The sequence below is a fragment of the Zonotrichia albicollis genome, chromosome 8 (genome assembly GCF_047830755.1).
Source record: "Zonotrichia albicollis isolate bZonAlb1 chromosome 8, bZonAlb1.hap1, whole genome shotgun sequence".
Taxonomy (NCBI): Eukaryota; Metazoa; Chordata; class Aves; order Passeriformes; family Passerellidae; genus Zonotrichia; species Zonotrichia albicollis.
In genome coordinates, this window is record NC_133826.1 from 26,778,178 (window position 1) to 26,803,555 (window position 25,378).

General features: G+C 43.1%; 1 protein-coding gene and 1 non-coding gene across 3 annotated transcripts in view; both read right to left on the reverse strand.

Moving 5' to 3' along the window:
* Positions 1-218: 218 nt before the first annotated feature.
* COP1 (COP1 E3 ubiquitin ligase) overlaps positions 219-25,378 on the reverse strand; it is a 125,380-nt gene continuing 100,220 nt past the window's right edge. For both annotated transcript variants that reach the window (XM_074546333.1, XM_074546332.1), the window contains exons 19-20: positions 3,211-3,255; positions 219-1,318 (exon numbers count right to left, since the gene is read on the reverse strand). In XM_074546333.1, coding sequence (XP_074402434.1) covers positions 1,301-1,318; positions 3,211-3,255 — 63 coding nt within the window. In that variant the 3' untranslated portion in view covers positions 219-1,300. The remainder of the gene's footprint in view (positions 1,319-3,210; positions 3,256-25,378) is intronic.
* Positions 17,069-17,204, reverse strand: LOC113459676 (small Cajal body-specific RNA 3). The gene has a single exon (XR_003381161.1).

Sequence of the window (25,378 nt, forward strand, 5' to 3'; positions counted from 1 at the left end):
GATTCTGTTTGCAGAACAAAACACTTCCCACAGGTATCATTGTCTGCATTGCACCTCTGACACCATGGCAGGGAAAAGATGCCATGGCCACCAAATGCACTTTGGAGCTTAATGAGTTCTGGCAGCAATCCTGACAGTTTAACCTGGCTGCTGCTCGTGAGGACCATCTGCACCTTCTTACCTGCTCTGCTCTCCTGCCAAGAAAGCAACAACAACTCTCAGCTTCATGGTTTATTCCCCCTCCATATGTACAATTAAGTGTATGCATGACCATTAAAAATAAGGCTACTTATATCATGGCTCTGAAACACGTTACAAACCAACTCCATCCCCTCTCTTGCTCCAACATTCAAGATGCTTGGCTTCCATGGTGTGCAGAGAGGGGCAAACACAACCAGACCACACAGGTGATTGAGTGGTGCAGGGCTTTGGTAACTGGATCTGGAAGCTTCCTCCTCCAGCTGAGATAGTCACACAGCCATGTGAGTGGGAGGCAGATCTTCATCCCACGCTGTCTTGGCAAGCTCAGTCCAGGTCCCAGGAACTGCAGCTCCCTCATCTCAGCACCTTGCTGGTGGCCCACATGGACAGGAGGACAGCTTCATCCTCTCCTTTGGAAATGCCCCTTTGGGGCAAGGAAGGGGTCTAAGGAGAGGAGGGAAGGGAAGGTGTCCTGCTCTACTTGATGACTAGAGGACTTCAGTCTCCAGTGGTGTCAACGTCAGTGACATTTCTCAACATATAATGCATCTAAAAAAGAATTAATAAATCAAAGGAACAACAGAACTGTATCATGATGGGATTTCAAAGTGGATTGCTTGCATGTCCACATAAGGCTTAGAGACTTTCTTTTTCCAGTGGGGAGGAAGAGTCCAGATGAAAGTAACTGGAGATGTGCAGCTGAGGGCAGCCCTGTGTGCTCCTGTGAGCTCCCTTCACAAGAAAATCTGTTCTCTTATGCAACAAGACAATCTTCCAGCTTCAGCTTGTGGCTCAATAAATTTTATTATTCCTTTTTGTTTTTATTTAAAAGAATTTGTTTTCCTATCATAAAAATTAGACAACCATACCACCACCACTAGCAAAGTCTGTGGAGTTAATGTTGATGGCAGACAGCTTCCTGGTGTTACCAGTATCTCAAAATGTCCTAGGAAGTCCAGAAATGGAAAAAAAACCCAAACATGATCGTTCTGGGGAGGAACATCAAGGTGGTTTTGGTTTCTTGTCCCACTGTGGTTCCCAGATGAATACTGTAGCATATCAGCAGGACCAAGTACCTCATGCCTTGAGAGAAAACCCTTCATACCAGCTCCAGTACCTGGTTAGTAAGGAAGATGAGACATTTAGAATAGAAATATATGACATTTATAATTTCCTATGTCAGCATATAGATCTCTAAGACAGGACTGACCCTTCTATCTCATCTCCACCCCTTACCCTTTATTCACCAGCATGCAATAATATCCCACAGATGGGAAAAAGCACTTGGCAAGCATCCCAATTTTGATGTCTGCTTGTGTGATGATAAATTAGCCACGAAGCAAAACCATCCACAGCTGCCTCATATCCCCTCATCTCAGTCACACAGCTCTTGGGAATCTTGTAACAGAGATCAGAGCTTTTGTCAGCCCAGCCCTCTGTGCTCTTGTTTCCCTTGTGCAGGCTGGGATGGAACAGCAGCATCTGAAGGCATGGGCTAGAGACAGCACAGAAGTGACTGTGGGGCTGCCAGAGTCTGCATGGACCTGGTTTGGCTTCCCTAGCAAAAGCTCTAGAGCTGTAGCTCATGGGTGATGCCCAGAATGGCATCTGTCCCCAACCTGGGCACACCCAGGCCTTTCCCAGACCATCCCACCTTCCTGCTGCCTGCTGTCAAAGGCAAATGGAGATACCAGAGTTCTGACAGCCCTGGCTGGCTGCACATTGCTCTCTGTCTACCTTCTCTCATTAACAAGCAAAGTGCATGAGCAAAACCTCTCCTCTCTAATCACTGCACTTGCTGCTGGATTCACTTCAAAATATCAAAAGCTTCTGTGCATTTTGTCCATTTTCCTAAGGAGTAGCTGACCAAAGTAACCACCAACCAGTTCCAAAACATGATATATAAACAAAACCCCTATGAATGAGAGGCTACAGCATCACATGCTGCAACAGCAGGAGTAACCCAGCCCCTTGTCTCCTAAAAAAGAGGGGGGGAAATCTTGACATGCAATTAAACACAGATCACTCAGGCCTCTCACCAGTCTTGCATTTTTGGTGATTTTCCTAGGTTCATATCAGCAGCTCTGGTATGGCTCCAGAGAACTACTACTGCCACAGGGATGTGAGGGACAATCAGGACCTCAGCCTCGTGACAGTGACAATGCAGTGTAAAACTCTGCAGACAGCAAGTAAATGCCTTTACCAGCAGCTCCAGAACGCTGTCAGGGGTCTGGGCTACAACCTTAGGGCATTAAGCACCAAACCCAACAGCATGGGGGAGGTCAGTGCTGCTGTGCAGAATGTGGGATCAAGTCCTGGGTTTGGGCTGAGTTTGGCACTGCCTTGGGCACTGGTTTTGCTTGACTGACACACACATAAAGAAGGTCAGTCCACATCATTTGACATTCCGCAGACAGAAATACATTGAACAGACACTCTGGAAGACTTAATTAAAGAGCTGAAGACCTGGTACTGTGCACAGGGAAGGCTAATGCTTTCACAAAACCCTGTGCTAGCAGCTGCTGTCTGTTACCACCTGTCTGAGCACCAGAGTCAAAGGCAGGGAGCATCCCTGCTCATTTCAGTGCTGCTCCAGCCAGCTGCACACCAGGAGCTCAGCTTTCAGCCCTGCTGCCTCTGCAGCAGCCAGAGCACGGCCTTGGGTTAATGCTGGTGAGTTAACACAGCCTGTGCCGCCATGGGAGCCCCTCAGCCTGGGGAGGTGCCTGTGCAAGGTCCTCAGTGCTGCCAGGACCCCAGGGAGCAGCAGCAGGGGCTGGATGGCCACCAGCAACTCTTCCACACCTCACTGCAACTGGTCTCACTGCTGGGGCACTGCCTGCTCACTCCACTGTGTGCCACAGGCAAATACATCATTTAAATTGCAAACCTCCACAGCCAGGATGACCTCCTCTAATGGTTTCCTCCTGGCTGTTCAGTGTCTCTGACCTTGCTCTTTACTATCAACAGATTCAAGTGTTTAAATGCAAGATGTGTAAAATAACTTACCTTAATTGTACCCTGACTGTTAGCAGCAATAAGCACATTGGACTCCTGGAAAAAAAAAAAAAAAAAAAGAGGCACTATCAGAACCTCAGAACCTGCCATTGCTTTCCCCCCCCTTTTCTTTTGGATGAAGCAGCAGAGTAGTTATTTTTATCTTAAACATTAGAAGTATATCTAGTTTCAAAGGGATCAACTCTTCCTATATCCAAGATGCTTTCAAGGCTACAAGTCTTTATAAGTTACACTACCTTGAAGAATTAGAAAGCAATAATCCTTAGTGCTTGTACAGAGCTTTAAATCTCCAAAGCAATTTACAAACATGAATTAATTCTCACAGCTTCCCTGTGAGGTGGACTAATAAAAATAATGGTTATTTCATCTTTTGGCAGCACATGGACAAAGATCTCCAGCACCCTAACTAAACCAGCTAATCACCGTTACAAAACCCCTCTAGCTCCGAGGCCAAGAGGCTTCAGATGAGTAAAACAAAGAGGAGAAGAGATTAGAGAGCAATAGCAGATGCACTCAGTTTGAAAGGGAAGATAAACAGAGAAGGCTTCAGCCCTGCCTTAAGCAGAGAGGCAGCATCTATTTACCTCCTGCCAATTGATGGAGTTGCATTTGGAGATATCCTGCTTGACTGCAAATTAATGGTCTGCTGCATCAGTCAGGCAAGCCCCAGACAGAAGCTGGAGAAGAGAGAGCGTCTTCTCTCCAGACTGCATTCCTCATGTGACCAGCAAGCACAGATGTACCCTCCCCAGCCAAAATCCTATCAAAACCTACAGGGAAATCCACACACAAGCACTGGGGTGCTGGCAAGAGCCCCAGAGATGTGGGGAGGAGCAGTGCTCCCAGAGGGGTGACCTGCAGCCATCCTCATGCCAGCAGACACACGAGCTGCTGCACCGCCCACAGAGAACTGCTTTCTCTCAAGACAGCTGATATCGTCTCTGAGACGCATTTTGAAATTTCTCTCACTGCTGCTCCCCATCCCCAGACAAACTTGCTGTAATTATCCCATGCTTAGCACATGCATTTTTAATAAACTCAGTGACTAGAACATGCCCTGCTCCGAAGGGAGTGGGAAGGCAGCTCGGCACAGCCCCAGGCTGGTTGTGTGCTGCCTCACCGTGAACTTCAGGACTTTGCACAGCCTCAGGATTTGGGGCAAAGGAAGAAAAATCCCCTTCAGTGTGAAAATCCATTTATCAGGTAAGAATAGCCTTGTGGTGGACCACTGGGCAAACTGACACAGACAGATTTGTTCACCCTGGTACAATCATTAGAGGATTAGTTAAAACTCCTGATATTATCTCACTAATGATCCTCCAAGTCTAAGCTCCTGAAAAGAAAGTATATCCTCAAAGGAAGAATATACTGCAATTTCTTTTAATTTAGTGGCTAAGAATCCAATGCAGTGAACTCTCAGCTTCTGGTTAACAACATTAAAATCAAAACCCACTGGGGGGGGGGGGGTTGATTTTAATATTTATATATATTATCTGGGCACTGAAACAGGGACCAGGATGCCTGATAGGATTCTGGAAGCAAGACAGAAGGACCAGCAGCAATCTGCTGTGCAATGCAGGAAACCTGAACCCCTGAGTGCATATGATGCAGGGTTTGAGTGATTCCTGTTTGCACTGTGACTGGCAATTCACCCTGCTGCTGCAGTCTGCTGGGGTGCCACTGTAAATGAACTCTGTTCCAATGAACAGTTTTACCTCCTAAATAAAATAAAAATGCCAGAGGGTAATTTACTCTCACTCCCTTGTTCTTCAGAAGCCCCTGGGTGCTGGGGTTTTTTTCAGCAGGGTCTGAGCTAATCACTGCTCTGCTGCTTTCATCCACAACCATGAGATGCAAACAGGAGCAGACAGCAGCAAAATTAGCACCAAATCTGTCACTGAACAGTGACTTGCTTGTTAAGGCACTCCAGCACTGCTTCTCCAGGAACACAGTTAAGTAACTTGTTTTTAATCCTCCAAAGAGACAATTCACTTCCTTTTGTGTAGCCTGTAAAACAATCAATATACTCAATGTGTTAAACACCTAGAGAAGACATGAAGTTGTTTAGATCTGCAGGTTTGCAGCTGTGTGCACATTAAACCAATCTTTTTGCCAGGACATGCATGAATAAAAAGAAAACCACCATCACCTCTGAACTGGCAGAACACCTATTTCCCCCAACACACTACTGTGACTACCTGTAGCACTGAGGCATGAAAAGCAGGGCCCCACCATCCATTGTGCCTGCATGTTCTACTTTACCATCATCAATTTGTGTTGTGTTTTTGTGCAGGGCAAGAAGGTTTAAAGACTGGCCTTACTCATCCCTTGCATTTCTGCTGCCTGCAGGAGCCAGCAAATCCCAAAGCAGAGGCACTGGGAATGTGGGAGACCCAGCCCAAGTGAGTAATCCTGCTCTGAAGAAAGAAGTTATTAAAATGATTCTTCTACACATGAATCTTCTCCCCTGAGAAGATTTTTTTGCACCTGCAGCCCCTCTTAGCAGGAGAGGCAGAAAGAACAAGCTGCTTTTGCTAAAAGAAGACTGAAGAAGAAAAATGAACAAACATAGCAAAGATTGATAGATTAAGGTTTACTGTCTGGCAAACAGAAGCATTTTGTTCTGTGTGGCTGCTAATCTCAACCTTTAGAATCTTGGTCCTCTTAAGGCAATAGAAAAAAGCTCTGGGGACATCAAAATTATGCATCTTCTTGTCTTTTAGTGTTACATATGAATTTAAAAATCTAATTGGCAAAGGTGGGTGCATGTCAGGATTCATGATAATATAGGGTGCAGTTCCAGAACTGCTCTAACATGCTCCAGGGCTGAAGTTCTGTGCTAAGAGCTATGAAAAACTTCCTGCCTTTTTTTTTTTTAATTGGACTGCAGGAACAGTATTCTGGGAAATCTGAAGGGCAGTTCCCTGACATGGGAAGGACTTGATACCATCACAAATCTCTGTTATCACACAGGCTGGATATTCACAAGGAGGTTCCATTATGTAAAATGAGGCTGTAAATTGGTCTTGAGTGCAAAGACAGACCTGACAGGAGCACCTCTGAACCTGACACATCCTTGTTTCTCCAGTCTGAATATGACTGCTGGACCCACAGTAATTTTAGAGCATTCCCCCATGGGATTTGAAGGGACTTTCACTGATTGCACCAAAAAAAGAGAAATTTTTGCAGCACATTCTTGATGGCAATGAAAAACAAAATCAAGTTTAGGACCTTCCAGAGGATATGAGATACCTGCTAGAATCATCATTCAAAGGAATTATTCACCTGGTGACAGCTGGGTTTTGAAGCACACTGATTTCCTTCCCTCCAAGATGAGCCCTATTTTGGATGGCCCTGGGGAAGCAATTTGTACAGGAAAGGAACAGAGGAGAATTAAAGTCTGCCTGACTGCTGCTATTCATGCAAGAGTAGTCAACATTAAGACAATCCAAAATGCTCTGGATGTTTTGTGAGGTTTGAAGAAACTCAGCTGAACAACTCAGTAGTTGTCAGAGCTGCTCCAGTGCAACAGGGACTCAATGACAGCTGAGGTTGGAGCTGTCCCACTCCTTGACATCCTTGTGTAAGAAAATATTGCTGGGAGGAGAGGACACCAGATGGACAACTGGGAAACCACACACATATCTCCTTGAAGGGACACGCAGTGATACCCAAGTGGGCTCAGCTCCAGGGAGTGAGGAAAAGCTCTGGACAGACTCTCCACCCTCCAGGGCTCCTCTCTGCTACTCCTCACCAGTAAAGCTGCCTCACTGCAGCTGCAGGAGCTACACATCCCTCTCACCAGTGGGCTTGTGCAAAATCATAGCTGAGCATTTTAGTCTTCCTCTGTTGACATCAAACCTGTCCCAAAAGGGCTCAAAAGAGATGAGCACAAATCACTAGCAATTTTTTGTCCCTTGAATACAATTCTTACTGAGACTGTTCTTCCCTTGCTATCCCACACATATCAATCCTTGAAGTGGAAATCAGAAGGAAAAGCTGAAGAAATAATTCCTTAGAATGGATGTGTTTCCAAGTTACATGTGCATGTTTTTCACATGAAGGACTGGAAATAATTTTTGGCTCTTTCACCATATTGTAAACAATTACAGGCCATAATGTTTGCACTTCTTTGTTATCCCTCTTTTCTGCACAAATAAAGGAGATTCACCTCAAACTTCCAGCACAGTCATCACTCAGGTAAGCATGAATTTCCTGGATTTTAACCTAGGTTTGTTCTATGGATTCAGAGCTAGGGTTCTTAAAGATCTTATTTTAAATTAACAACTTCTCACCTTCCCTCCCCAGCAGATGTTTTGGCTAACAAATGGCTGTGTTTCCAACACTTATTCCAAGGAGCTGGAGCCTAATTAAGCAAAGCTGTTGAATCAGTGGGAAAATCACTTGGGTGAGAAAGCTTGCACTCAATTGTCTTTTGTTATTTACAGGTAGAATAAAAGTATATAGCTGAACTAAATCTAGTGCTGTTTGTACAGAAACTCCATTATTTAAGTAAATTTACTCCTTCCTTACTGAAGGTGGCAACTATTACTCTGCTGCTGGCTTTTAGGATTGAGCTGCAGGCTATCTGCAAGACATATTTCACCAAAACTTTTCCCATCAATGTCACACACAAAGTCTTTCTACACATCTAAATGTGCAAAAGTGGTTCCCCAATAGACCACCACTGCTTGACTGCTCTTCATCTTGTAATTAGCAGATTCGAATGGCTTTTCACTCTAATTCTCCTGAGCCCTGGTTATTTTCTTGCTGTATGACATAAGTCAGCTTTTTGTTTTTGAAAGAAAATTACAAATTCTAACCCAGGAAACACAATGAAGGTCCAGCGTACAAAAATCAAGAGGTTTTGAAAAGCTGAACTGATTAGATCCCTTCCCAGTGGGACAATGTGCAAATTTTGGGGTTTTTTTTCCTATTCTTGTGATACAGTTGTTATCAATAAAGGTGCACAGTGGGTTGGTTAAGTGGTGCACAACCCTCTATCCCTGTAAACCACAATTTGCTTTCTATGCCATCACACTCAGCTAACATTAATCCCTTCTGAGGAAACGTAAAGGAATATTTATTATCTATAGTGTGAACATCAGGCTTAAGCAGAAATTAATTACTTTACAGCAAGTGCTTCTTTACAGAACAAGGTCTAACATATAAAAGATGCTATACCAAAATATTTTAGGAGAAGCAACACCCAACTCTTTAGGTATTAAACCTGGAACAGAACATGAACACCCAAACTGTGTCTTTTAATCCTTAGAAACAGTATTTTTATCTAATTCTGAAGGTAATTCCTTTGTACACAGACAGATAAAGCCTCTTTAGGCTTTAGGCTTATCTGGCCCCCAGCAAAAAAGAGAAAACTCAATCCATGTGAAAAAGGTGCTGTCTATGCTTCTTTCTAGATCCAGCTGCAAATACACAAATCTTTTGGGTTTTCAAGTTCACAAATACTACACAATTATACCCACCCAGCATAACAAGGATATTTCCTAAAATGTTAAGCCACAAATTTAAAGATTATGGCACTGCTTTGACCCACTTTCTGTAGAAGAACTTGCCTGCAATCATATGCACATACATATAGTTTCTTCTTATGTCAGAATTCATGGGCACACTGGAAAGCTTTTTAGAAAAAAGTTTTCAAACAAATTAGTGTTTTCATCATCCTGCATCATGCAGAGTTTGCAGCTTCCACATCAAATGAATTGCATCTCACTAGGAAATCTGCCCAGGTATAAATTCAGCATCTCCTTGAATCCCTTCCTTTGTGCCATTCCAAACTTTAATCTCTGTACCTGGGATGCCTTTATCAAGTTTTCTGACACTTCCACATCTGGTATTTCTACCTGCAACTCAATACACATGACTACAGCTTTTTCCTACTCCCTGAAGTAATCTTCTCATTTTGGATTTTACAATGCATTTTTCTCCTTCTATTCAGATCCAACCCAGCAGAAGACAACACTGTGTAACTGGAAGCTTATTTGTTATCAGACATCCCCAGGTCTGTATTCACAGCTCAGGGGTGCCCTGAGGAGAGCAGCAAGGCTTGCTCCAATGACACACTCAAATAAGCACTAAGCTCTCAGCCAAGTGAGAAACCCCTTATTCTTAACATGCCCTTTTCATTCCTGCATGGAGCTCTCAAAAAACAGTATCAACAAGGCAAATAAGTCAGGGCTAGAAGAAAATAGAAGCACACACATATCCAGTGCTGTACAGAGCCATCAATTTCCTTGTTTCTATGCCATCTTCTGAATTCAAGATGGAAATGGAGGCCAATGAGGTTGATGGGGAGAAGGCAAAGAAAGCTCTGCAATGGCAGGAGAGCCAGCCAGCAAAGCTCACCCCAGGTACTGCTGATATATTACTGCCTCTGCAATTTAGTAATTCTAGAACAAAACTGCTATTGATGAGCATCTAATTTATTTAGAATCCAAGATGAGAAAATCTCATTAGACACTTATTATTCTGCATCTACTGCAAAGCAAAATACACAGCTACAGCAGCTTCTGCACACTCCCCCATCAGGCAAGGCAGGGAGACATAAGTTAAAACCAAATTATTCTGGTGTTAACCCTGCACCTCCAAAGCACAAGTCTTCCCCTCCTCTCTGTGTAGGAATATTGAGTTCCACTGCCCATTTATCTGTGACAGGGTGTCTAAAGTTGCTTGTTCCTATAGTCATAAATCCTGGGATATCAGATGCTCCCCATAAACAATGTGGTCAAGACCTTGAAGGAAATGGCAGCAGTATATAAATACAGCTTACAATAAGCATTCAAAAACCATATCCATAAACATGCAACAACATTAATATCAATATTGCTAAACCACAGGAAATGGCAAGGCATTACTTTAGTGAAGACAGCTTTTAGCATCAATTCTTTAAAAACTTAAAACTCCTAAATATTCATCTGGCAACGCAATGCCATACACTGCTTGACAATTGCGTGGTTTAAGACCTGCATTCCTCCTGCCAATGTCTCCCCCCTTCCCCTTCTATTGTTTGTTGCAGTCGGTCATTACATCATGCTGGAGGTGATGTATTTAATCTCTCCCTAGCCAAGGTCAGGCTGCCCTGCCCAGCAGTGCACTGTGGGGCAAAACCAAGCCCCAGGGTGTTATCATTAATATTGCTATTGCATATGCAACCTTCCAAACTCACATCAGGAACAAAATACACAATCTGGAGAAACAGCCACCAATCTGCTGCATGCGAGTATTCACACAGATCATCTAAATCTGGTACTTTTAGATTTTGATTTTGTGCAGACCAGTGGCAAACCATCAGGGATCAGAGCTGTAAACAGAAATCAGCAGAATGTGAAAAGGCTTTTCTGTTCAAGCTACCCTGAATTAGACAAGACAAGCAATCCACCCTACAGACACCAGAGCTGTGCATCTGTGCAGCCCAGTCCCAAAGCACAGCAAGGACCACAGCTCCCAGCTGCTGCACTGGGAAGGAATGGATTGCAGGGAGACTTATGAGAGAGAAAGGCTTTCCCCCCAGAAGATGGCTGGGCACTGGAACAGGGTCCTCAGGGAGGTGGTCACAGCACCAAGCCTGACAGAGCTCAGGATGTGTTTGTACAACACTCTGAGGCATGTGGTGGAGTTGTCAGAGTGTCCTGTGAAAGGCCAGGAGTTGGACTTCATGATTCCTGTGGGTCCCTTCAACTCATGATATTCTATGATTCTATTCCAGTTGCTTGGTCCTCTTTAATTTGCAGCACACTCCCCTTGCCCTTACTGTGAAAGGCAAACTTCAATCTGCTAAAGCTCTGCTTCATGTTCAGATGGTTTTGTTGTGCCTCTTTCACACTCATGGCGTGCTTCTCCCACCTCTCTTCTCTATTCTTCTTCCTTCATCTTCCAAATCAGTGATTTCTCTTCCAGCTCAACTGTACCTAACACTCCTCAGCTCCCTCTTTCAAATCATCTTCACACTTGAATCAGCAATTCTCTTACTTGTGCAAGAACACTTGGATCTTTCCAAGACCATCTGTCCCACATTCTTCAGGACTTTTATATTTCTGAGATCATTGTCCCTGGCATTTCTCAGCAAAACCTTACTTTCAGCACTCTGTTGTTGGTTTCAGCTGCCTCTTCCACAGTACTAGGTACATCTTTCCATCTCCTCTTCCTCCTCTAGTGAATTCACCTTTGACAATCCTGCTTACAGCAGTTTCCTCTCCTTTCCCAGTGTCATTTGTTTCAGTCTCTAAATAGCTGAATGATAACAGGCTTAAAATTGATCCAACCACCTTGATGTTAATATCTTAAATTATTAAGTCTTAGTTCTCTAATGCCAATAAATCATTTATATGTGCACATTTAATTAACAATCCAATCAGTAAAAACAACTTTGCATTCGCGCCACATGTTTTATCAGAGGAACCAAAGACACATTACAACATTAATTAGGTGTAATAAATGCCCTGGCGAGGTAGTGAAATATTGTGGGGAAACAGAGGCAATACACTTGGTGGATTTGCCCAAGGTTAATCCAGATGTTCCCAAGGAGGTGTTAAACAAAAAGGGCAGAGGTGAAGGTTTAAATGAGGTTTAACTCTCTCCATAAGAATTCCTGTTGGAACTGTACTATTTACTTATTTGCAGTTGCATTCCTTTCCCAAAAAAACCTTTGAGGCACAAACCACTGCCATCAAGCATGCTGAAAACCAGCCCTAAATTGTGACAGCCAGTCATGGTCCAACATCATCTCCAGCTGGGGGTTTTGAAGGACACTTTATGACCTTCCCACAGCACAGTTCCCACCTCCACAGACACCTGAGCTCATGGGATGCTGGACCCTCACCTGCTGCTCTGAGGTCCTAGATGTACTTGAGTGTCTGATAGCTCCAGGTGCTTCAACAGCTCAACCAGCCCATGGGGAATTTCATACCAAGTATGCCTGAATGACCCAAGCTAACTTCTGGAGACAGGTCTTGCAGCTGTGTAACTGGTGGGTTACATGCTGGCCACTGCTAGTGGGATAGACTGGGAAAAAAACCTTTCTAAACGCCTCACATGACACTATCTCCTCAAGGCAAAATGGAAGAATAATTCATGCATCACAACCAGAGATGGTGGCAATCAATACAGGAAGATGGGTTAATCATAGGTGATGTCAGGAATGATGAAGGGACCAAGCTGAGCCAGGCTGGCTGGGTCAGAAAAAGGGAAACACTTTGGCAGAAATTCATGAAATCAATTTATTTAAAACTGATAATGGATACCTACTCTGGTACTGTTCATTTTATATGGTTGGCTGTCAACAATCTGGGGCAGCCAAGCTGTCTGGGCAACACTAATATGGTGGGGTAACCAGGCTGGAAGCCAGGAGCCCACCAAAGCCAGTCTGTCACTCCCCTCCCTCAGCTGGACAGAGGAGACAAACAGGCTCAGAGTCAAGATGGGGACAGGCAGAGATCACTCTTCAATTACCATTACAGGCAAAACAGGCTCAACTTGGGGCAAATCTAATCAAATCAGAGTACGATAATGAGAAATAAAATCTTAAAAACACCTTCCCCCCACCCCGTCCTTCTTCACAGGCTTAGCTTCACTCCTGATTTTTTTCTCTCACTTCCCCCTCAGGGACAGAGAGGGACAAGGAACTGGGACCACAATCAGCTCATCACATATTGTCTCTGCCATTCCTTCACTCCTCAAGGGGAAGAGTCCCCAAGCTCTTGGTCTCTGCTCTCTGTCCTCCATGGCAGCAGGGAATTTCCCTGTGCCTGGAGCAGCTTCTTTCTCCCCCTCCTTCCTCACAGAGCTCTGGGTCTGCAGCAGAACTGTTTCTCACATATTCTCACTCCTCTCTCCCTGCTGCAGTTGTGCAGTATTTCCCTCTCAACTCATCCTAAGTACATTATCCCAGAGGTGCTGCCAGCACTGCTGATGGGCTCAGCTTTGGTCAGCACTGGGTCCATCTTGGAGCTGGCTGGCATTGGCTCTGTTGGACAGGGAGGAAACTTTGGGAAAGTTCTCACAGAAGCCACCCCTTCACCCCAAACCTTGCCACACAAACCCACCTAGTACATCTCATCTCCTGCAGGTTGTAGCTTTTTTGCCCCATTCTAATGAAAACCACCTCCACTCCCAAGTCTGATCTGACATAGATAATCAAAAAAGGGACAGCCTGAATTGTTCCATTTTTAGTTTCTATGCTTTATCTATAATAACATCCCTTAAACATACCCAACCATTTTTAAGTGGGACCCCACCACCAAACCAAAGCCAAATCCTGATACAACAGCATCCTAAACTAACCAACTTGGAAAGTTCTGGACATGCATTTAAATCCTGACCATTGCATTAGTGGGTCTCAAAATAATGTTGCAGGGGGACTTGAGTGCTCAATAAACACATTAACTCTCCTAAATGTTTTGCTTATGCCAGCTGGAAAAGAAGGATGATGGTTTCACTGCATCTGCAAGCTTTCTAATTGTGTTAGTGGATGGGCCAGAAGTCTGGCAGCCATGGAAATCAGAGTCTTCATTTCTCTTTAGGCCAAGAACAGTATATTTAATGGCAACAGGAATGGAGTCCCAGTTCCAAGTGTCAGCACTGAGGGTGCTGTCTGAGGCAGGGAACAACAGCAGATGTTCAAGCTGAGGCTGCAGGCAGGGAGTGTGGGGAATTACACATCTGTGGGGAAAGCAGGGCAGCAGCAATAGGAAGAAACACACCAGGAAAGCAAAAATATCTCATCCCTGGAGGCTGCTTCCACCCAAAGGGCTGCAGGCTGCTTGGTGGTAAGAACAGACAAGAGCAGGAATCCTGCAAGGTGGCCCAGCTTGTAGCTGCATAAACCACTATTTATATAAAAGATACATTTATAAATTTTTTCCTTTTATTTTCTATGCAACACACATGAGCCATAGAAGTGACCTCCACCAGGACCTGATGAGCTAAAAGAAATGATAAATGGTTTCTTGTGGAGAAAACTCAAGGCACAAACATTAACATTAGCACACAGAGAAGCTTCATGAAATTATACCTTTACTAATGCTATTTATAATATATGCTGATTTGGGAAAAAGGACTTTGATTTGAGGAGTGAAAGTTTAATTAAGGTAAAACAAAAATTTCCATTAATCTTGATAGAATTCACAGTCTGCTGCTCTCCTCCACCATCCACTTCAGCTAATGCTATAACAGGATCAAGAGCAGCCCAATATACCTGAAACCTCCTGCAGTGCAGACAAGGCTGGGCAAGCTGGACCAGAGCACGTGGCCCTCCCCAGGCTTGGGAAATAGGACACTTTGTCCCCTCAAGATATTGCTCCAAAATGCCCTGAGTGCAGTTTTCACCAGCCAGGACACACAGGAAAATGAAGAAGGGATGTTGATAAACTTGAGAATGGCAAAGAAAAATGGCCAGAGCCTAAGACCTGCAGGCAGGTTCTGATAACACGCATCTCATGTCACAAGCACAAGTTTTCTCTTGAGCAGCCAAAATTCCAGTGATACTTAAATCTTCTCCCTGGGTGAATTCAAGTCATAGAGTTTGCATTAAAAACATTTCCTTCCTTCTGTTCCCACAGTACAGGTAAGGCTGAGGCAGCAGAGCAGAGTATCCTCCCCAGGCAGCAGAACCATCTCCTACACACCTGTGGCCAGGAAGGGGTTTAGGGCTGGCTTGTCTCACAGCCACTGAGGGCTCTGTAAATCTATTATAACTGTATGGAAGAGGGAGCTGACCTGAACTGTGGCCAGGTCATGCCTGCAAAGCTCTTTGGAAGACAGGGATCTTTGCTTAGTACAGTGAGAGATGCTGGGATCTCTGAAAGAAGATATTTCAAAGCCATTTCTGCAGGTCAGTTTTCAAAGTAAAGCCACAATGCAAACTGCCAGCTTTCATGACAAAATTGTATGGTATTGATAAAGACAATACAGTAAATTGCATTTTAATAATGTACATAAAAAGTGAAGAACTTCGTTAAACAAAACTATGCAGAGTACAGATGATACACATGAAGTTGCTTTCAATATCCCATTCCTGATGCTTTCCCCATTGTATTTATCTGAGGGGAGAAGGGAGTGAGAAGACAGCTGTGCCTTAAGCACTAAGAATGATGAGAGTACAGCTTTATAGCTTTAGTACAATAAATGCAAAGCATGGCATATTCCCTGCTTCATTCTGCAGAATGAACTATTCAAAAGATAATAATGAACTTTGCATCATCTAGAGGACTCAATTGTGCCTTCCGCCTGCTTCCCTAATCTCAGCCATCTAAAACACTCCTGAATCCAGGAGAATGAGGGAAACCAGCAACTAAAATGTATCCAAGAAGTCAGAAATCACTGGATCATTCAGGTGTAGAAAAGCATTTTAGATTTGAAAACAAAGGATGTGAAAAGAACAAACAAGGAAACCCTCCAAGGACTGAGATTAAAGTCAGAAGCAAATACAGGATGTCTTAAGACAAGTTCATTGATTGTGAAAGGGAAAAAAATATCCAAACTCAACACACAATTCTAGACAATACTAGACAGAAATTGTCTATTCTTTCATTCACCTTCCAACTTTCCCTCTCCTCAACTTGCTCATTCACCTCCCTGCAACTTACCCTCCCCAAAGGAATACCAGGAGGCAGCCCCTGAATTCTAATGGCATTTGCTATTCCACTAAATCCCATAGATCTAAATGGGCAAAATTAGCTGAATTCACCTATCAGGCATTCTCCACAGTACTAGAGAAGGCACCTGAAGCTGTAAGATGGGCTTTCTTTTGTTTACAGCTTTTAAATAATTCAGAGAGGAGCTGTCAAGTTGAATCTGCAAAGCTCCCTTGACTTTGGACTTGTGCTATCAGACTGCTTGCCTATTGTTTATAAAGACAAAAAGGAAAACGTTACAGGATCATATGTCTGCACGGGAGGGGAGTCAAGGACTAGGAGAACAAGGGCTGTCAGGACAGAAGTCATAAAAAATACAGATGGGAAAGCAAAAGTAGGCAGTAGGTGAAATACAGATGTACCAGCAAAGCAGCAAGAGCCAGTTGCCAGTTTGGTTGTGCTATAAATACACAATGCTTGCAGTTTCTTGTGGAATATGAAGTCGTCCTTTAAAAACGAAAGCCCCAAATGCAAATGGTAACTTTAATTAGCAATTAAAAGCCCAACTTCCCAGCTATACAATTGCAGCTGCCTCTCCCAGATCTGTCTCACTTCTGCAAACCCATGACAGCTGTCAGGCAGAGGGCCAGCACTTAATAATCATTCCCAAACCTCAGACAGCACAATTCCATCCTTTTTTTCCTTTTTTTTTTTTGGGCTCTTTGGGCAGACAAAGATTTACTAGGTCCTACCTGGGGACACTAGCAAACCACAGGTGATGGCCCTTGGCATCCCAGGGAGTTCATACATTTCAAGGTGCCTTTTAGAATTTTTATTTTTAAGCGACTCTGTGGCATGCACAGTTCTGATGGGGTTTTGCAGAGTCATTTTCAATCAAAGCTGCAAACCTGACTTTAAAGCAAATGACTGTTTCTTGAAGCAGCAAGAATAGAGAGGGGAGGGAAATCTCAGGACATGCAGCCTGCTCCACTCAAGCACATCCCTCCAACCAGAATGCAATCACCTCTACAGCCAGTTTGCTAAACCTAACAAGAACTTTTAAAAAAGAGCATTTTAATACAAAACCCAATATTTATGATTACAGTCTTGCTCTAAGCTACTGAGCTGGATTAACACTTGGCAATTATCCTTAGCTGTGGATGCTGCAAACAAAATCCTGCCCAAGGGCTGTCCCCACGTGGTGGGACATGGCAGCTGAGGATGCTGCAGGAGCTCTCCCGTTGCAGGATAATAACATGTGTGTAAGGAGGGGAACGATCTGATTTAGCTGGCTGTTCTAAAGCAGACAGAGACCTCCATTTTGCTCTAGGAAGACTGCAACAGTGGACAAAAAAATGTTTATTTTGCCCATGACCAGTCCCAACTGGTCCCAGCAGCTTCCAGTCCTAGCAAATGTCATGATTACACCAGCCTGTTATACACTGTCTTTTATCCTGGGCTCCTGACTGTATCAAATCCTAAATAAAACATGATGTAAGGCATGCTAATAAGCCAAAGAAGAGAGGATTCACATAATAGGAAAATACCATTAAGTGGAAAAGTTTAACTCAGAAGGTCAAAATTATTCTAACCAGAAGAAAGAGATGCTGCATGGGGCACACTCATAGGCCCCAAAGTCTTAAATGTGGCACTGACAGTGCCTTTCCTACTCACTCAGTGACTGCCAGCCAACAGCACAGCCTGGAACTGCAGTGCCATTAATAATTCCCTAAATTTCTTGGCCTTGAACATGCTCCTAAACTCCAGGAACAGCTTGCCAGTGTGCTGCCTGCAAGAATCCCTACAGCAAGATGCTGCTTCCCCACTCCCTGACCCATCCCCTTTTCTTAAAAATTATTTTAAATTAGGTATATGCATCTGAAATAAGCAATGCCAGCTCCCAAACTTTACTGGTATAAGTCTGTGCTCAGGTAAGAGCCCTAAAAGGAACACAGGGGCTGTTGAGTTTCCATGTCCCAGCCTGGAAATCCTTTAACTGCTTTCCCCCATGGTCTCTCCTTGGCCTCAAAGAGCAAAATCCAGTTGATATCATAACTCCATTCCAGGTTGTAACTGGAGATTTAGGATGATCTTACAGGTGTACACACTTCCTGGCAGAATACAAGAGGTTAAAAACAGACTGTAATTTTTGAAAGCATGTTTTTGTTGGGGCTAGCAGCAAAGGGGAGCAGGGGACCACGCTGTGGCTCTGCTGCTCAGTGCTGGAGCCTCCCCTGGGTTCTCAAAGAGGAACCAAAGCTGCATTAAGGAACTTCATCCATCCAGCCATCCTGCACAAGCTCAGGAGCAGCTCAGTTTATGGCAGAACTTAAAGCCAACAGAGGCTTTTGCAAATCAAGTAAGCCTTTTTACAGCATATCAAAGTAATTTCTAGTTAATAATCAAAACAGATTTAACCCATTCTGTACTACACAACCTAAAAACTTTATTCCAAAAGGCAGAAAGCATTTCACTTTCTAATGAGCCAGCAAATGAGTAAAAGCATCTCTCTTTGTATAATGTACTCACAAGCAACTCTCTCATGCTTGTGATTTCTCAGCACTGTGAGGCTGAAGTGAGATCTGGGTAATGTTCTACATCACTGTTTAAGAGCAATTCAATCATCTTTGTTCTGGATTAAGTCTTGCTCCCGATTAAATTTAACAGAGCAATGAATAGGAAATTGGGAAGTATGCAGATTTTATCTTTAAACCCAATTCACAAGTAAAATCATCTCTCTCATAATAGATAATTCTGCTAGTGTTCAAGTTATTTTCACACAGTGGCTATAAAAAAATTATCTCTAGATATCTGAAATGGAAATTACTATTTTTAATGCTCCCTGTCACTCTGAATGCATGCTAAGACTAACAATACTGCATCAAAAAGAAGATCTCAACAATCACGAAATCCATTAAGCTACCAATGACTAAGAGAAAAAAAAAAGAAGTTGAAAAAGACTCAAGTATATAAAGAAAAGAATTACCTACTGGGATTACAGGGGTGAACAAAATCCCTTGTGTTGCACTACAGTACTTCTGTACCCTTCAGCTACGTAAACATTAGAATACAAACCCCACCTTTGCTGGCAAAGGGTGAGGGAAGACAAACACTTCTGGCATTTGATTTCTTTTTTTTTTTAAGTAATCTGCTTCATCCTCCCTTGATTTCAGATATTTTTTCTGAAGAGTTGCTGCTGTTGACTCATTCCTCAACAGACACCACAGAGCTGAAGCACGTGGTATGTATGCTTTTCTCTGAGCCTGATGATGCTTAAAATGTTCCAGAGCAGAGATGGGGAGAAATAGAGGACAAAATACAGGGGACAGAAGAAAATAAAAATTACTGTTCTCTGTCAGGATTTCACAACCTCTTTCTTATCACAGCAAACTTGCATGTAGTGCTATGAGAACATCAGTAGAAAAGCTCCCACAAAGAGCTCATGATCATGTCCTGCCCTACCTAAATAATCCAAGAAGAGATACAGGACTGTATCATGAAATGGCCTCTAAAATAAACAAAGCCACACACACAGCACATACACAGTATGTGTTTGTGGGGATAAGGAGACAGACACTGGCATTTGGTGTCACATTCATTACTTCATTAACTTTGATATGTGATGAGCTGGGCTCAAATTTCACATTCATGTGTTACCTGAAATCAATACAGAAGCCTCAGCCAGACTGAAAATATATTATAAACTTCCAATCTGTTTGCAAAGAAAAACAGCAGAAACTTCAAAAACCTATATGAAAAAACAGTTTTCTTAACTCCCCATCTCACTCCAGAATGGATAATTCACAGGTTCACAATGAATAGCAAAATCCAAAAGTTTACTAGTGGGCTGAAGAGGAGACTGTCCTTGTTCCTGCTGCCATGCTCAGACATCTCTGCTGTTTAGGGAAAACCAAAGGGAATCATGACAGGAAGAGGAGAGGTGGCTGCAGAGGGTGGCCAGCACAGAAAGGGTCTGAGTTCACACTCAAGGATATACTGGGAAAGATGTGGCCAAATTGCATCCCTTACCTCTAACACTACATCTAGAAAACATTTATCTGAAAGCAATCTCCAAAGCAGTATTTTTCTTAAACCTCTGAGCCTTTGTTTACTTTTGGAAAGCTAAATATGTGTATATATTCTTAAGTTTTGAAACAAAGAAAACGCCCAAGCTCCCAATGGTGGCTGCTGCCTGCTATAACAGCAGAAGAAAAGTTGCTAAACCCTGTTCTACTTCCAATTTCCCCACAACCATATCTTTTTTTATGCATTTCCCAACAATTTAAATTTCTTCTGTTGCATTGTCAAGCAAAGAATGAACCTGGGAAAACCAGAAAGCCAACAGCATCCTTTTGTAGTAAATAAGGATATTTGTATTTCATTTTCACTAATTTTCTCTCTTCTTTTTGCTGGCCCAAATTTATCTTTTCAAATGCTGGAGCTAATGTACCAGTTGTGAAGCAAGACATGCAGAGAAGAACTATTAACCTATTTTAATGAAGGATATGTCACTCTAAACAAATCAAAATCTCCCACAAGCACACACTCTCCAGACCAGAGCAGCTTGCTGTTGCTTAAGTCTTTAGAGAAACTTGACTAGAGCAATCTGCTTTGTAGGTCTTTCCTGGAAGGAAAACAAGGCAGCGAGGCCTCCATTGATCAACCTAGAAACTAAGAGAAAGAATCATGTGTGCCTGATTAACATGAGGATTCTTGGCTGGTGATGCTGAGCCTCTGCCAGCATTGGTCATGAGGAGGGACACAGCTTCTCCTGCTCTGACTACAGTTTATTTATGTGCTATCTGCAGATTACAGGTAAAAGGAGCTTTATATATTTAATGGATCAGAACCAAACTTTCTTCCCAGTATATGTAATATTACCTATATTCTCTCCAGTATCTCTCATTATTATAAATACTTGGGGAACAATGCTCTGCCTCATCTGCCCCAGCTACATCCTCTCTGCTTAACTGAATATTCACTTCAGACATACTAAAGTAAAACTAAAAAATCCAGTACTGTACCAAACAGCACACTTCTCTCCAGCTTTAGGAACTAGCTAAGCATTTTGGAAGTGATTATGACATACAATGCCATAAGAGACATAATTATTTAAAGCAGCACTTCCCTCACAGAATTCAAAACACCTTGTGCAAGGGTGAACGCCCATCAGCTGCACAACCCCAAATTTAACAGTGCCATTTCTGTCAAAAAAGGCACTCATTACATTACTAAACATAACTTTCCTGTCATACTGGCTTTCTCTTCCTTAGAAAAGACTGATTATTATAATTCTGTGTGTAACCTATATAAAATAATTATGTCTCCTAATCATATATCAGGTAGTTTCAATTCAGACATAAGATTGCCTCCAAAGGAGGGACCATTTTCACTCCATGCACATACCTAGCTCATCTAGAATTAGCTAGAATTAGAGCAGAACACCACCAAAAGAAATTTAAACATGTTTAAAGGATACAAACCCATGTTGCTGCTAGAAAACCCCTCTGAGCAGTTGTTTTTTGCAAGCCTTTATTCTCATTTTTCTAACAGGCAACACAGTTGGCACTAAGCTGGTCACAAATTAGTGGATATCAAAAGGCCTTGGGGTTTTGTTACTGTCAACAGAAGGGCAGAGGGCACACAAAAAACTTCAGAATGGATACCCAAAGCCAAGCAGTAACTCTATTAATGCACAGATATACACAAAGTAAAGCTTTTGCAGAGAAAACCACCTATGCATAAATGCTCCTATTTCCAATTCACCCAGAGGTTAAGTTATCTGATCAAAATCTTGTGCTGGAAAGGAAAAAAATCCACTCATATTTTTTCCACTTCATTTAGACTGTGTAAAACATTAAATTCTGTCATTAAAATTGCTTAATTAGGAGTGCTAGAGCAAAAGGTTGATGCAGCTCATGAATTGTAACTGCTGAATGGTGGTGGCCTGGCAGCACTTGCCATAGATATTAGCACTAAAGAATGGGGAAAAGGAGAAAGAAAAACACAATATTGCAAAGTTGGTTTGACTTTAATTGAAACACTGTCACTTGTTAGAGGGAATGAGGTTATAAACCAAATTCCAACAGCACTGACAGCAGACCACCACCCTTGTGGGGCAATTCTGCATCTGCACAGAAGCTGGCTTCAAAGGCAGCGGCCAGCTCAGTGCAAAACCTACCTCATTCTTGCTTTGCTCTTGCTGCTCTGAAACCAAAGTCCTGCTTTAGCAGTCAGTGCTGGGACACACAGCTCTACTACTCCTGCAGCTCCTGCCTTTAATGCCCCCCTTCATCTGCTCTGCAGCACACCAAACACTGCCCGACTGATATCAGCTCCCAGCACTCAGACCTCATCTCACTGGCACTTTGTGCCAGCCAGGGACTTCAGCAGATGGCACTTCACACAGCAAACACCCAGCATGAGCCTAGCAGTGCAAAGTAAAGCAAAGGCTGCTCATGCAGGAGATGCTCTGACTCAGAGGAAACCAGCTTCAGTGAGAGCTTGACATCAGGCAATATTGGCTCAGTACCTACAGAACTTGCCAGGATCCTGCTGCGACCTACTGCTTGCAGGGGGCTCTGCTCCAGGACACTACACAGAATATACAATAGATACAGTGGTTCCAGAGGAGGCCACTAAGCTGATTACAGGGGTGGAACACTTCTCTGTGAGGACAGGTGGGGGTTTTCAGCCTGGAGAAGGCTCCAGGAAGACTTTATTGCAGCCTTCCAGTATTCAAAAGGAGCCTATAAGAAAGATGGGGATAAACCTTTTTGTAGGGTCTGTTGCAACAGGACAAGGGCAAATGGTTTTAAATTGAAAGAAGGTCAGTTTAGGACAGATGTAATGAAGAAGTTTTTTTATAATGAGGGTGTCCAGAGATGTGGTGGAAGCTCCATCCCTGGGAGTGTTCAAGGCCTGGTTGGATGGGACTCTGAGCAAAGGGGTCCAGGTTTACTGCAGGGGGTTGGACTAGATAGTCTTTAAATGTACATTCCAACCCAAACTATTCCATGATTCTGTGATTATAAGTCCCCCCAAAAAATACCAGGAATGAGCCTTCCCCCCCAAAGGCTGAGAGCTGTAGGAGGGCAGAGACAGAACACCTGCCACCTGTAATTCCCACAGCAGCTGAAATGCCCCAAGACAAAGGCACAATGCTAAGATAAGGCATGCTAAGAGAGAAGTGTACACTTCACGATAAATATCCTTCCAGGCATCATTTGAAAACCCCCCCAAACAACAGCCTAATCAGTTATTTAATCAGTGGCTTTAGAGCCCAATGGAGTACATATCAGGGGCCCAACTGTTGAGACTGGTTGGAAAAGGAATACAGTTGTCCAATAATTTAATTCTAAAAGTAAGTGCTTCCTGAATATGAACACACACTTTTTTTTCTCTCCACCCCAGTATAAGTAAGACAAATAATTTTCTTTGAAGTTGTGCTGTTTGAGACATAGCTTATGGAAGTGCCACATGATACATACTGCTGTACCTTGCAACATTATAGTTCAGTAGCAAGCTGAGGATGGAGCTGGAATAAAGTCTAGGTTCCATGTGAATTCCTGACTTCAGTTCATCTGTTATAAAACTCATACTTGAATAAAGAACTGATAGTTACTAAAGCAGTCAAGTGCCCATAGGAGAAAAACATCCACTTACACGTTTAAGAACAGCTACAGAGATTTCTTTGCATCCCCAGCTCACCATGTGTAACACACAAATATGATTTGCAATTGCATTGGGATGCTCTCATTTTTTCAAATATTGGGAAACAGCAAGAGCCTGCTCACACCAGCAATGATCTGCAATCCATTACCACTACAGCTGTACCACTGGGATCAGCTACTGGAATGGTAATGTCAGCAGCACTCAGTGATGTTGGCCACTGTGTCATTCACTCAGTCTAGGAAAGATGACTCCAATAAGAAGGACCTCAGATCTATCTACAGCACATGCTCTACTCCTCTTGGCATTAGAAGAGATGCACTGGTGAGCAAATATCATCTGTAAAAGTCTGAAAGAGTAAATACTGTCTCCATTCAGGAAATAGAAACTTTCATCTGCCTTCTATTCAAGACGTTGACCCTGTGGCAATTTTCTGCGATTATGCAAGAGAAAAAAAAAAGCCTCACCTTCCAGAAGGAGAGAAACTGAGTTTGCAAATGTAAAGCTAAAACCAACAAAGAAGAAAAACCTGAGCCACCTACATTTCTTGAAGAAGCTATTCTTAAAATAGAAGCCACAATGATATCAGAGTGCTGCAGTACCACAGGGGACCTGAACTTGAGAGATGAGCAGAAGTGCCAGACTCAGCCCTGTGTCCTCAGCAGTGGCAGCTGCTCTGCATCCAGGAAAGGAGGAGTTAGCACAGCTCCTGACACACCAGGCACCTGCTGTGTGCCACCCTGAGCCTAAACAGCAACAGAAATGGTGCAACACACTTGTTTTCCCCCAAACACACTAGGCAGGAGGAGCACAGGGGACACAGGCTGGGTTTTCAGGCAATCTCCTGCTCCCTTTGCTGTGGCCATATCCTCACTGGAAGGAAGCTCAGAGGGTATCCTGCAAGCAGGAAGAAGACAGGAAGGAAAGAACATTTACCAGTATTTTTCTTCTTCTACAGATCGCTCAAAATTAAACACTTCCTCATGAAGCTGGTCATTTGCATAATCACATTATCAAGATGGTGTTTCACATGGATTGGAATGTCAACAGACTGAGATGTCAATACAGTGCATGAACTGTTAGTAAGAGAATATTCTTTTTTTTCCCCCCCACAAATTTCTACACACTTGGACACAAGTTTCTGACACACAAAGGTTTTTGACAGGGAATAAGATATTGTCAGACACCGGAGTATTTTTTAATTAATTCTCCTTAACCACAGAAAAAAATAGAGCCCAAACCAGAGCATTTGAAGAGAAATGGATATGAAAGGATATGAGCATGTTCAGAGCAAAGGATCATACATAGCTTGTGACATCTTTTATCTGCAAGTAGAAATTATTCTGAATAAGAAAATAGTTTTCAAGCAGCACATAAAGCAATATATACAGTGTGTGTTAGTACACATAACTAATATGCTAAAATCTGAGGGGGGGGGAAATCAAGCATGACACGTCTTCTGATGTTCTGGGTCTCATTTGTTTTTAAAGAAAACTTTAGATTTTCAAAGGAGTAAAGGAGCAGTAGACATGAAAAAGGTAGGATGGAAGAGAAATCAAATATGTTTATACCTAAGGAAAGAGCAAAATAGAAGTCAAAGAAAACTGTGTTTAAAGCATTGCCAATGACCAGAGAGAGCAGAGGGCATGTCAGGAGGAGTGGGAAGCCATCACACAGGCAGCTGTGAGCACTGCACCATGCAGGCTATGGGGATTACACAGCTTTCCAAGGAGGGAGACAGACCTTTGAAGATTTTCAGGTAGGGGAGAAAAAACCAGTAGAATAAACCTGATCAAAGCCACCACTTGCTTTTTTCAGAAGCTGATCCTTCTCAGCCTTCCATAAACTGCAGAGCATTTCAAGCACAAGAATGAAGATGAAGACCTCTGTGTTTCCAG